Source organism: Alligator sinensis, unplaced genomic scaffold, assembly GCF_000455745.1.
Source record: "Alligator sinensis unplaced genomic scaffold, ASM45574v1 scaffold93_1, whole genome shotgun sequence".
Taxonomy (NCBI): Eukaryota; Metazoa; Chordata; order Crocodylia; family Alligatoridae; genus Alligator; species Alligator sinensis.
This window is the reverse complement of record NW_005842243.1, coordinates 1,085,815-1,101,354: the sequence shown is the minus strand read 5'-3', so window position 1 is coordinate 1,101,354 and position 15,540 is coordinate 1,085,815. Positions and strand designations below refer to the sequence as shown.

The 15,540-nt window shown below is 41.4% G+C and overlaps 1 protein-coding gene across 1 annotated transcript in view; it reads left to right on the top strand.

Moving 5' to 3' along the window:
* SIPA1L2 (signal induced proliferation associated 1 like 2) overlaps nucleotides 1-15,540 on the top strand; it is a 261,532-nt gene that overhangs the window by 134,213 nt on the left and 111,779 nt on the right. The window contains exons 5-6 of the mRNA XM_014521704.2: nucleotides 8,384-8,517; nucleotides 12,074-12,262. Coding sequence (XP_014377190.1) covers nucleotides 8,384-8,517; nucleotides 12,074-12,262 — 323 coding nt within the window. The remainder of the gene's footprint in view (nucleotides 1-8,383; nucleotides 8,518-12,073; nucleotides 12,263-15,540) is intronic.

Sequence of the window (15,540 nt, the reverse complement as noted above, 5' to 3'; positions counted from 1 at the left end):
ATTAAAATAAGTGTGTTATAAAAGATAACAAAAGGATTTATCATGAAAACAAGAACATAAGATATCCGTAGCCATACATTTAAATTCAGAGATACAAGAATAAATGAAAGGAAATATAAAAAAAAAAAATCTGATTTTACCCAACATCTTAAACCTAAGAATGCAACTTCCACTCAGCTCAGATTAGAAAGTAGCTCTTATCTCTGATCTTTGTCAGGGCTCCCTGCAACTTTTTCTGTAAGCAGAAATTCCCTAAGCCACTGGCTGAGAGTCTAGAGCCATTCCCTATATCTGGAAAACTAGTAATAAACACTTGCTTTCATGGCAGTGCTTAAGTATGGCTTCTTTTTTGGCTATTAACATATGTTATCCATTGGATTCTTGGAGAATTTATTCTGTGCATGTAATTTCCTGTCTTTGGGAAAGACTTCTGCTCTGGTAAACAATCTAATTATGACCAGGAGAATATTTACATGCTTTTTCAGACATATCCCAAGAATACCATCTCTCACTTAATTTCCCTACTGTGAAAAATGTCCTTCACTGAATAGCTTGAATAGCTGTGTTGTTCTCCCTACAGGTCTCTCCCTCTCCCTCACCCTCTTCCTTTCTTATTTTTTTATTGTCAATTTGCCATTGTCTGGAAGAACCTGGCTAAGTATATCAGACTTTGTCCACAAGAGACTATTTGACTGGCTATTAAACGTTCATGTCCAATACTAATTCTCAGCAATTACTTCTCTCGAGTGTGAATGGGTGTGGAAAGTGTAAATTAATCATTGCCCTACTAATCAGTTTTGGCTTAAGATATGAAACAAAAAAAATTATGTTCGAAATGAATATCAAAATTCATACAGACATAGTAACGATAAGTCTAGATACAGCTTGATGCCACCAAGGCATAGAGGCCACTCGTGCTGTAACAGTAAAACAAACTCAAAAAAATATGCATGACATTCCACAGACACCTCCAAATATTATGAGTTTGTGATCCTTGGTAACGAGTGGTCTCTGAAGCTTTTGGCTCATTGAGATTTATTTCATGGACATCTCTGAGTTTTCTACTGCTGTAAATGCCACAAATGATGGCTATGTTTCACATTTAAAATCCATTGTTGTTGTAATAACAACAAGTAGAGTACTGTTGTTATTATTAAGAGACCTAAGGAGCTAATTTGGTCCAAACCCATGTTCGAGGCAGGATCACCTCTACCTAAACCAGCACTCGGCAACCTTTTGGAGCATTAAGCCGAAACAACCTGGGTTGGATCTGAGATTAGTTAGCTGCATGGGCACTGCTCTCAGCTTCCTCTCCCCATTACATTACCCTTCTGTTCCTGGACTGGCACAGGCAATGCCACCAAAGCCCCTTGGGTCTACAAGTCAGTCTAGTGGCTCCATGCCAGCTTGCAAGCTGTATGTTGCCATCCCCTTATGTAAAACAGGTGTTTTTTTAAACTTGATCTTAAACCTTAATTTTCCTTGTTAAGAGAGTCCATAATCAATTGAATAAAGCATTTATCAAACAATATGTGTCTGCCTATAAAGAAAGGCATGGCCACCCTGAATGTATTTTTGCTTGTAAGGAGGTACCAATGAAAAATAAATACTGTCTTTACCCAAATCCAAGATGAGTGTGAATTTAAAATGACCCCCCTAGTAATTGGAATTTAGAGATGGCAAATTTATACATTTGTTAAAAATTCCATATCTAGAATCTAGTTTTGGGTGAGTCTACTTAAATTCATCCCCCCATCACTGCAGCAGGGCAGGCAGCAGCTATGGGGCAGTATGTGGTGGAGCCAAATGGCCTGACGTCTTCCCCTTGTTTCCTGTCCTTTGTCCCTACCACTTGCCTTTCTGAGGTTCCTGTACCCACTGTTGCCTGCCCCCCCACAGTGCCTTTGCCTCCCTTACACCATGCTACCTGAATCCTTGAATTTGTTCCACGCCCGCTTGCTGTCCTAGCAGCCGTCCTCCCTGCTTGGCTCCTCATGTTGCCTGTTTCCACCCTCCCTGTGCTGCCTGTATATCCTGGCATCTGTCCCTACCTGCCATTTGCCTGTCTTCCTGCTCTTCTGTGCCTGCCTCCCCAGGTGCCTGCCCCCCACTTAGTCCTCCCTGTTGCCTTCCCTCCCATTGCTTCCCATTCCGTCCCCTCACTGCTTATCTATGTTCCTGTTGCAGCTCTGACTCTGGCTGGGGCCCCACTCTGCCCCAGGGTAGGGAGCTCATGCTGCCTTCTACTCTGGCCCAGCCATGCATCGGTAGCAGCTTTAGCTCTGACCCCAGAGTCAAGACCAGAGCTGCCACCATTGCCTGTTGCAGTTGCAGACCCTTTCCACTGTCTTGTATTCGAATCCAAGATGAAGGGCTCTTTCATTTTGATTGGCGGGGGGGGCACACCTTATCTTAGATTTGAGTAAATACGGTAACATTCTGCATAACTCATGTTTTTAGTTCATGATGTCAAGATAAATCTTTTATTTTTATCATACAACAGGATAGGAGAATGCTTCAGTATATACAGCACTAACTATTTGCTTTCCTCTCAACAAATTATAGATCAGGAATTTGGTGTCTGTTCTCTGCAAGAAATCATGATTTAATACTGCATATTCTTGAAATCTTTAGCTATTGTAACAACAAGCTCCCATGTGATATGGATGGAAAATATTTTAACATTAATTATAGAAAATATTTAGCAGCCGTGAATGATGATTTACAACAAGCAGACTGCTTTACTTCATATTGTAGCTGGCTTATTAATGGTGTCCTTTCATGGACCTCATTTTAGTGAGACCCGAGGGGAGTGAGGACAAGGAGATCTGTATGTGTTCATTTTTAAAGGATAATTGAAAGGTGTTTTTACTATCATAGAATTTGTTCATTTTATAGCCCTTTTTCCCTCAGGCAGTCCTCTCCATTGCAACCAAAAAGGTTCACTACTATACTTCTGGGCTTGTGGGATGTATGTGACCAGTTCTTAATATGTTACTGAGGCTATTTATGAGGAGCAAATAAAAGAAATGTCTGTCTAGTAAAGAACAGTTTGAACATTTTAAGGGTAGGTTGAGTTGGAAGTCTGATAAGACTTTCAATATCAGATGCCAGTTTTGTACTCTACAGCTTTGAAACAGCCTCTTTTCTTTGCGAATGGAATTTATGAATATAAGATTTGTTCAGTATAAATAGGATCTTTGTATTAGAAGGAAAATTGACTGCTCTATCTTCCAAAATGTCTAAAACTTCATATTTTACTTTTTTTTCATTTTGGCTATAGGGCCTTTTTAGTTATTAAGAAAGGTGTAGGCAACTGGTAGGGGGTGCACATGCCCCCCTGATGGGGCTGGTGCCCCCCAATGGCCAACACTGATGCTGTTGGTAGGGCTAGTGCCCCCCCGACAAGGCCGCCGCCATTGGCAGCTTCTGCAGTTGCCCCCCTAGATTCAGGAGGCACCAGTCACTCATGAAGAAATGGTTGGGGGGGGAGAGTGTTTAGCTACTTCTTTTCAGTAGGGGGGGAAAAAACTTTGTATTTAATGCTTTGTATTTTAAAACACTTTGATTAGTTCTCTTCCATTAGATACTGCTTTCCCAAAAGGTAGGAGAGAAGCAGCATCACTTAATTTTTTGGATACATTCCTTACTCCTGGGATTTCTTTTTTTGAAATCATCTTCCCCTACTACCTTTTGATTCAACTAAAATTAAGGTATTTATTTGAATTTTAGGTTTGTTTCTCCAGCCCCTGATGCTTTTTCTTCTAATGGCATGATGGAATCTGTTCCCTGATCCCAACAATCATGCCGCCTCCTATGCCACACATGCATGACCTGCAGGATGTGTAATTTTTGGGATTGGGGATCAGGTCCCAAATGTGCCATAGTTGCATAATCCCAGGCTCCCCCTGCACTGGTAAATTGAAAGCTGGGTGCCTGATGAACTGGTGCAGTCCTGGGGCTGGGACCAACAGTAGGCTGATTGTTGGCCTTGGACCGTACCAATCTCCAGCTGGCTTTGAGAGGCCTGTGCACTGAGCTGCACTTTTTGTTTTGTTTTTTTAAGGTCCTGGTGCACAGGGACCCCAGGGTCAGGTAACCTCTCCCCATCCTAGGTTCCTTGTGGCCAGGATGTGTTGAGTTACTTTGACTGCCTTGCCCTGAAGCTGCAGAGCAACCTGCCAGGTCATGAGGAGCCCTATAGTTTCCTGCAGCCTGGTACCCCTAGCTCAGCTGATTTACCCTGAAAACAGGCTGAAGGCCCTGCACCAAAGGGCTGTCAACCTGTTGATCTGTGAGGAGCTGTCAACTAAGCTCCAGCATGCAGCTGGCATCAGTCTTCATGGTGGGGATCCAGCCACACATTCAATTTAAGGTGCAGTGGAAACTAGCTACAAAATTATTGCACACACTTTGTGGAATAATTTTGTGGTTTGTTTCCTGTTTTATCGCACCATTAATTGAATGAATGTTTGGCTGGATTACTGTTTAAGATGCAGTTAACTGGTTAATTATGACTTGAGTGTAATGTCTGCCAGGGCCCTTTGTCTCCTACCTTGGAGAAAACACGTGCTACATTGGAATTAGATTGAGGAAGTTGATCAATACTTGCTGGCATCTTTTCTTAAGGCAGAAATTTTTAAATGATAGGCTGCTTATTTCTAACAAATTGACAGAAGCCAACATAAAGTTGGCACCTTTTCCTCTCTCTCTCCTGTTGTGATTTATCTTCTCCCCAGTGTTTCATCTGTTCTAACAGAAGTAACTTATTCTATCTTATTTCTCTGTTTTTCCAACCTAACTTTTTTTGTTCACATCTCCAACATTATATACTTTAGAAACTTCACATTGGTTCTGGGATGAGGTTTTTTGTTTGTTTGCTTTCCTGAAAAGTGTCTTTCTAGTCAAGATTTTCAAAAGGAAATGCCTAAATTTAGCTCCATAAATCTTTGTTTAAGTACCTTTAAAAAAAAAAAAAAAAAAAAAAAGAAAAAAGTCAGCTAACTTTTTATAAGTGCCCATCAATTCCGTTTTTGTTTTACGAGAGCTGCTGAGTATGCAGCACTTATGCAAATTAGTTCACTTTGGAAGTTAAAAATAGACTTTAGACTAAAATTAATCTCCTGGTTTTTGATAATTGTAGCTTATAATGTGGGTGGAAAATATCCTTTTAAAGACCTTGACCAGACTATGATCCAGCAGTATGTCCTTGTTGCCAAGAAGGCTAATGGCATACTGGGCTGCATTGGTAGGTGTGTTGCCAGCAGGTCAAGGGAAGTGATTATTTCCCATCTATTCAGCACTAGTGAGGCCACATCTGCAGTACTGTTTGAGCCCCCCACTACAGCAAGGATTCAGATACATTGGAGAGGGTCCAGCAGAGGGCAACAAAAATGGTTTGGGAGCTGGGACACATGACTTATGAGGAACTGGGCATACCTAGTCTAGAGAAGAGAAAACTGAGTAGATTTAATAGCAGCCTTCAACTATCTGAAGAGGGGTTTGAAATAGGATGGAGCTATACTGTTCTCAGTGGTGGCAGATGACAGAACAAGGAGTAATGATCTCAAGTTGCAGAAAGGGAAGTTTAGTTTTGATAGTAGGAAGAATTTTCTCACTTTTTTTTTGTTAACATCTACGAAATGATATGCTTTAGAAACTTCACATTGGTTCTGGGATGAGGTTGTGTGTTTGTTTGTGTGTTTGTTTGTGTGTTTGCTTTCCTGAAAAGTGTCTTTCTGGCCAAGATTTTCAAAAGGAAGAGTAGTAAAACACTGGAACAGGTTACCCAGAGAGGTGGTGGAAGCTCCATCCTTGGAGGTTTTTAAGACCAGGATGAACAAAGCTTTGGCTGGGATGATTTAGTTGGGGCTAGTCTTGCTTTGAGCAGATGACCTCCTGAGGTCCCTTCCAACCCTAATTTTCTATGATGCTACAATACAAGAGTAAGACTTTTTTTTTGAGCTGTTATGCAATCACCTCTGTAGACACTATGCAAATGCACAGAAATCAGGACAAAATAATTTTTTAAATAAAATACATTTATAGTAGATGTTTGACTTTTAGTATACGATTTGGATTTTTTCCCATTCTAGGATGGTCAACCCCCCCAGGGGCAAGGGGAGGGGCTTCTGCTGGCAAATGTAATGGGTACAGGGGTGGGCCTTCCAGTCCCGAGATGGAAACCAGGATGCAGGATACCTGTCAAGGGGAGGAGCTACTGTTGCAGCCCTCGACAGCTCACCAAAACTCATTAAGCTGTCTTCCATCTAAAATACTTGCCTACCTCTCTCTTTGGGTGATCACTTTTATTGGACAAACTCTGTAGTTGGGGTAGTTAGACAAACTTTCACATGTAAGACATTCTTCATCAGGTCTGGTGAGAACAAAGCAGGCGTAGCTTGTACTGTATTTAAACTTTTCACCTGGAGGTAAAAGGTTCTGACTCCATTTCCATCCCATCCTATCAGCTTGTCTGCACATTCCTGTCATGCAGCTTCTACCTGTAATTGTTTCAGTTCTGGAAAATAAAGTGAATTTTACACAGTAATATAAATCTGAAGAAAATTCAAGGAACTGGCTATAACCACTCTTAACAAAACCAAACAATGTATTCATTTCAGTTCGTAGATGGGATGGTAGGACAGGGAATTCTATTTGCCAGGGCCATACCAATGGCCAAATTTGGGGTCAGGAAGGACATTTCCCTTAGTTAAACTGGCTTGGATCATTGTGGGGTTTTGCCTGCCTCTGTAGCATGGAGCATGATCTTTTTCCTAGGATTTTTTAAGTATATGTTAACTAACTGTTTCCTCCTTGCAATAACATGGCTTTGGTAATGTCCTTGTTCACTCTGCCCAGGGAAATATTACAGGGTGTTCTGGATGTTTTGGCTGTTATGCCTGATAATGGTAGGTAAGGATGTGAAGTGGTGATTTTGGGTTTTCCTTGGGTTAACAACTGCCTGCGGACATAGGGGACTAGATTCAAAGCCCCAGGAGACCGCTTCCAATCCTATACTTGGGTTTGTATGGTGGTGTCAACGATGAGTCACTACACTACATATTAATAGATAAGATGAATAAGACTAACTTAAATAGAACTTAAGCATATCTCATTTGTTTGAAGTCATTTAAATAATTTGGCTTAATTCTTTTTCCAAATTAGTATCCCATCATAATAAATGCAGGAGAAATATAATTGTTGAACAAAAGTAACCTTCAGCCAGTTGTGATTAAAAGTTATCATCATGTACATATTGGCTCGCATTGAAATCATATTGTAAAAATGGCACAAATTCAGATCACTCCTCAGAATCATAACAATATTCTTAGCAAGCAGTCCGTATATGAGATCAAAAAGTAGTTGTTTGTAGACCAAAAGGAATCCCACCAGCTTTCTTGTTTTAAAAGTCATGTAGACATAATGCAATCATTATATTGCATCATAAACGTCGTAATATGATCTGTGAGATAGGGCCTTCAGATAATGACTGTACTGTACTGAAGCAGCATCTTTGTTTCAAGATTCTTATATGCTTTGTGAACATTTTATAGATAAAGCCTCCGACCATCCTGTTGGGGTGAGTATTGTCTGTGTTTACAAGATGGGAAAACCATAAGACAGAGATATTGTGACTGAGGGCGAGTTGTTGAGGAAGCCTGAGACGGAGAATAAAATCTGACTCCTGTTGAATAATTGCAGGATCATCTAAATCTTTTCCATCTGCTTGTCTTCATACAAAAAAAAAGAGTGTTTTGTAAATTAGCCTGGAAATAAGAATACGTTCTTTTCAAAAAGTACAAAATTTTCAGTTTGCACATGTCATTCATTAGTTTGATCTAGATTAATTTATTACATCACTTCCAATAATAATAAAAATAATAAAAACAATCTGGCACTATTATAGTAATTATAGCTTGGCAAAATGAGACTTATTTTACAAATGCTGCTGTAGAATGTCAGTTTTGTTTGCACTTACTGTAGTGAATTCTCCATGTTAATTTTTGTTACACTGTTTCAAGCATAAAATGTGACTCAGTGGTAAACCATGTTACCACATTTTAAAAATGGTTTTCTATTAAAATGCTAAAGGCAGCATAGTGCGGTAATTGAGAGACCTGTGATGTTTGGCTACTCATAGAACAAGGGCATGATTTGGTTGTCTGTAGGGAATTTGCACTGTCACATTTTGATGCTTGCACATCTCTAATCTCAACTAGAAAATTCGATTTTGTGTGGCACATAATACCACATTGGTTGTCTCTGTTTATTGCTGCGGACTTTCTTTTATGAGACTTGGTGAATAAGTCTTCAGTTAACTATTTACTGTTTCATCATGATCTTCATTTCTTTCATTCATTAATTTTTTTTCCTGCTACAGAGCATCAAAACTACTTCGGAATAGATGAAAGTTTAGGACCTGTAGCAGTCAGCATCCGGAGAGAGAAGGTTGAAGATCCTAAGGAGAAAGAAGGTTCTCAATTCAACTATCGCGTAGTTTTCAGGACAAGCGAGGTACTGTCTTTTGAGTCCTGAGGGGAGAGGGAAAAGTGTTATGAAACTTTAAAACCTGGCCATTTCTCATTCATAGGCCTCTGGAAATTGACTTTTTAAAAGGTGTTCAAATTTTAGATTTAATCCACTAGCGAGGGAGGGGCTTCTGATATCATTAACACACATTAGTGCTGAGGCCTATAGAAAAATGTCCTTGCTTTCCTGCTTTAGGATGTCTTTTCCTTTTTTTGTTGGGAGAGGTGAAGGCAGAGTTGTATTCGTTTGAGTTATATTTCCACATAAACCAGGAAGGGAGTGTGACTGACTTCCTTCAAAGGAGTACTTGCTTGAGACCTCTGGCCTTGTCCAGTCTCTCTAAGTACCCGTGTAACCAGTCCATGTGTGACCTCTGGAGCAGGAGTCATTCCCGACTCCTTCCAACTCTGAGAGCCTAGCCATTCAGCCTACCCCTGGATATCTGTGGCCATTCTCCAGACAGCTGCCTTCCAGTTCAGCTCCTGAGATGGGTACTTCATTGGTCCCAGAGTGGAAAGAGTACACCCCAAGTTCCAAGCATCAAAGCAGACAATGCTTCTGCAATAAAGACGGCTTTTGAGGCAAAGGTCACCCATCAAGAAGATCCTGCCCCCTCCAAAGGGTTGAGCAGTTCTCTATCTGCTGTTCACCCTGCACAGCTGTGAGCAGCCCAAAGTTATAATACTCAGATATTCTCTCTCCAGTCTGCAGAGATGGAGTATCTCAGTGTAACCCAACTGTTTCTTTGCTTCAGACTCTCCAACTCCCAGGCTGACACCCTACTTCATAGACTGCTGCTGTGTTGTGATGCTTATTTCCCTCTCTTCCCTGGATGCTTCCTGGGTGTCGCTTCCAATCCTGCTTTTTTTCAAGTGTCAACAAGGTTCTTCTGTCCCTTGCTGGCTAGATGTTTCTTCTGTCATATAGGCCAGGCAACTCTAACTTGTGTCTCAGCCCTTTTTTTTCTCCCCTGTACAAGTTAAGGAGATGGAGGCATGCAACATTAACAGAACCCAATTCATTTAAAACAAAAATAGCACAATAAAACCATAGTTTTTTGGGGGAGCAAATGGGAAGCACATATAGGGTATGTAGTAGGCATGGGATATTAAGTTTGGATTCTTAAGAACAGGTTTCTTGTGGCAGGAAGAGAGACTTGGGGTGTGCCCACACATGCAGGCATGAGCACTTGCAGTAGCTCAAATAGAAGCAGCGCAAATTTGAGCCGGGGCTTTCTGCCTTAGTGCATGTGCCTGGACATGCATTTTGATGTGGGGCAAATTGTGCCACTTGAGGCAAAATAAGCCTGCCTGGCTTCTCCTGCATCTGCAGTCAGGGGGAGCTAGAGCCTGGCAATATAAAAAGCTGCCCTGGCAAGCAGCTCAGGACTACTTGCTCTCAGGAGCTTCTGGGGTCCTGGTAAACCTCCTCCTGGCCCTGGCCAAGTGGACCCTGTACTTGGCCAGGAAGGAGGCTCTTGGCTGGCAAGGTGCCCAGAGACTGTGGGGCTGCTTTCCTTTCACTTGTCCATGTCCGTTTCTGGGCAGAGCACCAGTGGGTGGTGTCCACCAGCTCCTTGGATGCCTTTGAGGACCGGTGGGTGCAGCCCAGGAGACTGCTCAGTGTCTGCCTCAGGCACGCTTATTTTCACGTTTTGACCCCTTGACCCACATGACAGTCCTATCCTGTTTTTTCATTAGTTGTACCAAGAATTTAGTTATACCACTCGCTCATTAGCCCTACAAGGTATTAGCCCACGGTATGAGTGTTAGAAATAGACAGGAGCTTCTGGGGCCTAGCCAGTTGGTATCTGGGGACACTACCCCTTATGCCAGCTGGACTGCTGCAGCAGCATCCCAGATGCATTTTTTTAAAATACACCAAAATCCATGGTTTTCCACAATTAGAACAAGAGAAAGGAAGGGAGGCAGGCTTCACTGCCAGCTGTGCCTGTAGCAGAGCCTCAGCCATTCTGCCTGCTGCCACAGGGGCAGGCGTGTGGCAGCTTCCACTCAAGCCCCTTCACGACCCCCACCCACATACGGGACATCCCCCCCACCACTCGCCATAGCCTCCAACATCCCCCTGCTACTCCTCACACCCACCCACACCCATGAACCCCCCCCCACGCTCCTAACTTACCCTTGACAGTGCCAGGGGTAGCAGGAGCACAACAGAGATGCTCTGGCAAGAAACCAGAGTGTCTCTCCTGGAGGACCGACTCTTGGGTTGCCTCTGGGCATGGTCTTGAACTGTGCATTGCCCTGCTGTTTCATGGCACAATTTTTAGATACCTGGATATCCAGGTGTCAAACTTTGCCCCTGCGCTGCAAACGTGTAGTGTGAAGAACGTTTTCTTGTTCCCCCATGCGCATCTTGCAGTGTCTCAAAGGGGCTTGAGATGCTGCAAGAGGCATGCGTGTGCTCATGTGGATGCTCCCTTAGGGGGAAAAGGCAGGGATGAACATAATTTACATCTGTGTGCCTTCAAAATGATTGATAAAATTCTCTCTTCAAAAGTGGTATACTATAATTTCTGTCTGGAGTAACTTTTCCAACTGCCAAACCTCTGCTTCTATGTATTCGTAGAAGAAACGAATATTAATTCTGTTGTAAAGGAGAAATGGCAATCCTGTCTGGAGTAGAAGTGACCTTTTTACTGTCAGAAGAACACCTATCACACCTGATCAAAACTTTCATATTCATGCTAGTTTGTGTCTTCTCCAAGTTGGTGTCTTCATTCCTTTGTTACAGTCATTAGCTATGTGAATCTTACGTTTACTGGTGACTTGAAAGAAAACATAAGGCATTACCTTTGCCCTTTGTGATAAGGAATTGCAAACTTTTCCCCAATTCCTGAAACCTGTATTCTTCATCATGGTTAAAACACGTGTAGTCTTATTGGCCAGAGCTCCTGATCGATGCAATTGCATTCCCATTGAATATAGATAGTTGGGTGCCTTTCCCACACCCATTCATTGGCATTTATGTGAAGTGCTTTTTTTTCTTGCCCCTACTAGATAATTTACATATGTGATTTTATAGCTGTAAAATCCTAGTGGAGACAAAGTACCATAGTTTCTACCATGAAAATTAAATTATTTGAATCAAAACTATTACCCTTTGCTCCTAGTTGGTGCCTCACACTAAAAATATAAGGCCTTGTCTCCACTAAGATTTTACTGTGACATAATGATCAGAACCATTAACACAGACATAACAGAACCATTAGAAAAAAAATGGAGAAAATATATAGCCATGGGTGCTAAAGAATGGAGGACTGGCTATGAACATATATTTTCTATTTTTCTGTACTTCTGCATACTTCTGTTTTACTTTGTGTTGAATGCTTTTGTTTAAAAACTGCAACAGTCTGTTTCATCTTTAGCTTTTAAGTTACTTTACTAACTTTTACACTTTCCATAGTAAGCTAAGGATAGGCATGCATTCTCTCCCTTCAGAACCTGAAGGCTGTATTTTTGGTTGTCAGCATAATATTAGAATGATAAATATTCACTGTAGTTTTTCATTCCTGCTGCAGCTTACTACCTTAAGAGGGGCAATTTTAGAAGATGCCATACCATCCACTGCCAGACATGGCACAGCACGGGGCCTGCCTCTTAAAGAGGTACTAGAATATGTAATACCAGAGCTGAGTATTCAGTGCCTGAGGCAGGCTTCCAACTCACCGAAAGTCCCTGAACAACTGCTTAAACTGGATGAGCAAGGGGTATGTAACATATATGATTTCTCTAAAGGCTCTTCGCTTGGGGAAAAAAAAAAATTGCATTTCTGTTGCTGGTATAAATTAAATACAAAACTAACATGTAAAGTATCTTCTGCTGAACAGTCGTTTGCCCTGTTTTCAATAAGAGTTGACTCAACAGCTAAGTGTTTTCAATGACAAATCAGGTTGGATTCAAGAAAGGGTGATAGGTGGTGGTTCACTGGCTCTAGAAAACGCATCTTATTGCAGAGTTATAAATATTCTGACAACTTTTCTTCCCTTATGCCAGGGCTGTCCAATTCCTGAATGATCAGAAGCCACATGCCATGCAGTATGGCCATTCCTCGTCCTTCCTCCCTCCCTTCCTCCCCCACCCCCACACACACTGTGGCATGGCCCCCCCCATGCTGTGCTATTCTGCAAAGGCGCACTGGGCCCCTAAGTCCCAGGGCTGCACTACCTTGCTTCTTGTGGTGGGGACAGGAAGCTGAAGCTGTAAGATGGAGAGATGCCTGGGGGCTCCAGCAGGAGAAGAGTGATAGATCTAGGCTGGAAGCTTCAGGGCAATGCATTAGCCCCTTCTTGGTTGGCAGCTGGATGCCTACATGCAGCCCCTGGGCTGGGAATTGGACAGCACCAACCTAAGCAATTGGCCTTTACATACCACTAGAGAATCTTTCAAAGGAAGAGAGGGATAAAACGTAATTGAAGTCTGAATTTTAAAATTTCTATCAAAAATTATTTTTGCAGATGAAATTCAACCTTTTTGATATGCAGATATTGGGCGTAAATATAAAGGTATCTACTGTGCTATGTATATGAGTTAGAATATAAAAGGTCCTGTTAAGCTTGTTTCTAAAATTGAAAATCAGTGGCATTGAACTTAAAGACAAGGAATTACTTATTATTTCAAAGTCCCCTAAATTCCAAGTTATAATTTTTTAATTTTTTTTAACTTAAAATTAATACTCATCAATTTTTCAGAGGAGCCTTATTAAAGTGGAATTCTTGTTGGTTTGAACAGCTGGAATTTTAAGTGGAACTATCTAAAAAGTTAGCACTACATCAGGAATGGAGTAGAAACATGTATTTCATATTCAGAGTGAACAGTAGCGTATTTTTTTTTTTTTTTTGGTTTCAGTAAGGTGAATCTGCTTCATTGAAAGACTAAGCAAACATTTTTACAGCTTCAGAATAATTTGTGGAGGGATGGCTTATGAATGCCTTCTGGTTCAACTTTACAAAACATTTCTTTAAGATGTTCACTTCTTTAAAATGAACATGTTGTATATGCAAATATCGGTGACTATTTTTTGAATGTGCTGACTTCTTAATACTAACTGTTTGTCTGCCATTTTGGTATATACAAAATGTTCTTCTATCTTTTCATCTAGTATTAAAGGTTGATCATAACTGAGTAGATATAGCTGGAAACAGGATTTACAAGCTATAAGAATGTTAGTTTAATTTTGCGGTCCAAATTAACTTTTCCTCTGCTAAAAGGAAAATAATCTTTTGATAAATTTCCATAAAAGAATCCTATTTAAACTTACTGTTGTGCTAAGTTTGTTTGTTTTTTTACTTTCTTTTTTGGATTATAAGAAGTTTATGCAAAATAGCAGTACAAATCGGAAGGATTCAGCCAGTCTTTACTGTCAGAGCTCTTAAGGTCTTATATCCTTCATAGGAGTCCTTCAAAATGAGTGTTCTGCTGTCTCAAAAGAACATTACTCTGTGGTCATAGGTGAATTACGTTTTGACCAATGTACTCGTTTATTTTACCTGAATGGTATGCTCATAGCACTGGTCACCATTGCCCACAATCAGCAATCGGGATTCCCCATTGTGAGAGCAAGAAAGCAGTTGAGCTGGCCAAAGTCATATCTGATATCAGCTGTTAATGGCATTGAGAGAGAGCAGTACAGAACTCTTCTTTTTTTCACTTGTTCATGCTTGGTCTGTAGCATTGAGAATTTAAATTCTGGTATAAAATAGGCTATAATCTGGCAGAATATATGATTCTTCAATATATCTTATGTGCTAGTTACTATAAGATAATTACTGGGGAGTATGGAAAGATATACATAACACTAGCGTGACATCCATTTATGCTGTTTAATTCTTTTATGTGCTTAATGCATTGAATTTATCAGTCAAACAACAAAAGAAAACATGATAATGGAAGGTAATGACTAGTTGAATTGCCATGCATTTTTTAAAAATGTGGATTTAGTCTAGAAGACTATTCATTTTTGAGAACGTTGGTACGATACGTTTCTTATACCTATCACATTTGAAGAAATGTTTTGCTAAAAATCAGAGAAAATAAGTACATGCAAAGTTTGCTTGTCCATTGAAATCTAGTATTAGTTATGGAGGAAAGCAATTCTTGTAGCTAAAGAAGTTGGCAACAGCAAAATAGATATGAATGGAATGATTAACTTTATGCAAGAAAGTAAATAAAGAATCAGTATTTTCTTAATTGCTGAGTCAAACAAATAGATGATCAGAATCAGCTTTCACCATTGTTTTGGTGGCAAAAATCAACTCTTCTTCTGAAGGTCAGGTCACAACATTTTGACTAATAATAACTCTCTTCTCCTTCCTTAAGTGGGGGAGTATGTTATGTTTCACTGGAATGCTTTTACTAGGGCTGTGCAAAATTTCAGCAGCTGTTTCATTTCAGAGGTGTTTCAGCCCATTTTAGCACCCAAAACATCGAATCAGAAACTAAACAAAACCATCTGAGATGTTTTGTATGTTTTGGAGCCAGGCTTGTGGGGAAACGGAAACTAAGAGGAGGGAGGGGGAAGAGGGGTGGAAGGACTGCTCTGATATTGACATCTGTAGCTGGCCAGCGTCTGCGAGCTGTCCCTGAGGTCCCTTCCAATCCCAGTGGTCTGGGGGAGGGACAGCAGCCTGCTGTCATCCTGTGCACAGATCCAGGGGCCCACGCCTCCTGGGTGGAGTCTGGCATAGCCTCGCAGCCCTCCCAGGTGGCAAAGGCCACCGTATCTGCGTGAGGGATAACAGTATGCTGCCGGTTAGGGCCAGTGCCAGCACCTGAGTGTACTTGGCACAGTGCATGCTGAGCACAGCCAGAGGAGCTGCAGGAGAACCACCGTGGCTGCCCTGCCCAGCCCCATCCCCCTCCTGGCACTTGAAAAACAAAAACCCCTGCACTCACTGGCTATAGCAGGGGGTTCTGGGGCCTCCTTGTAGAGCTCCCCACACAGCCCCCGCTCCTTGATTTGCCCCCCTGGCGCAGCCCCTGCTCCCTG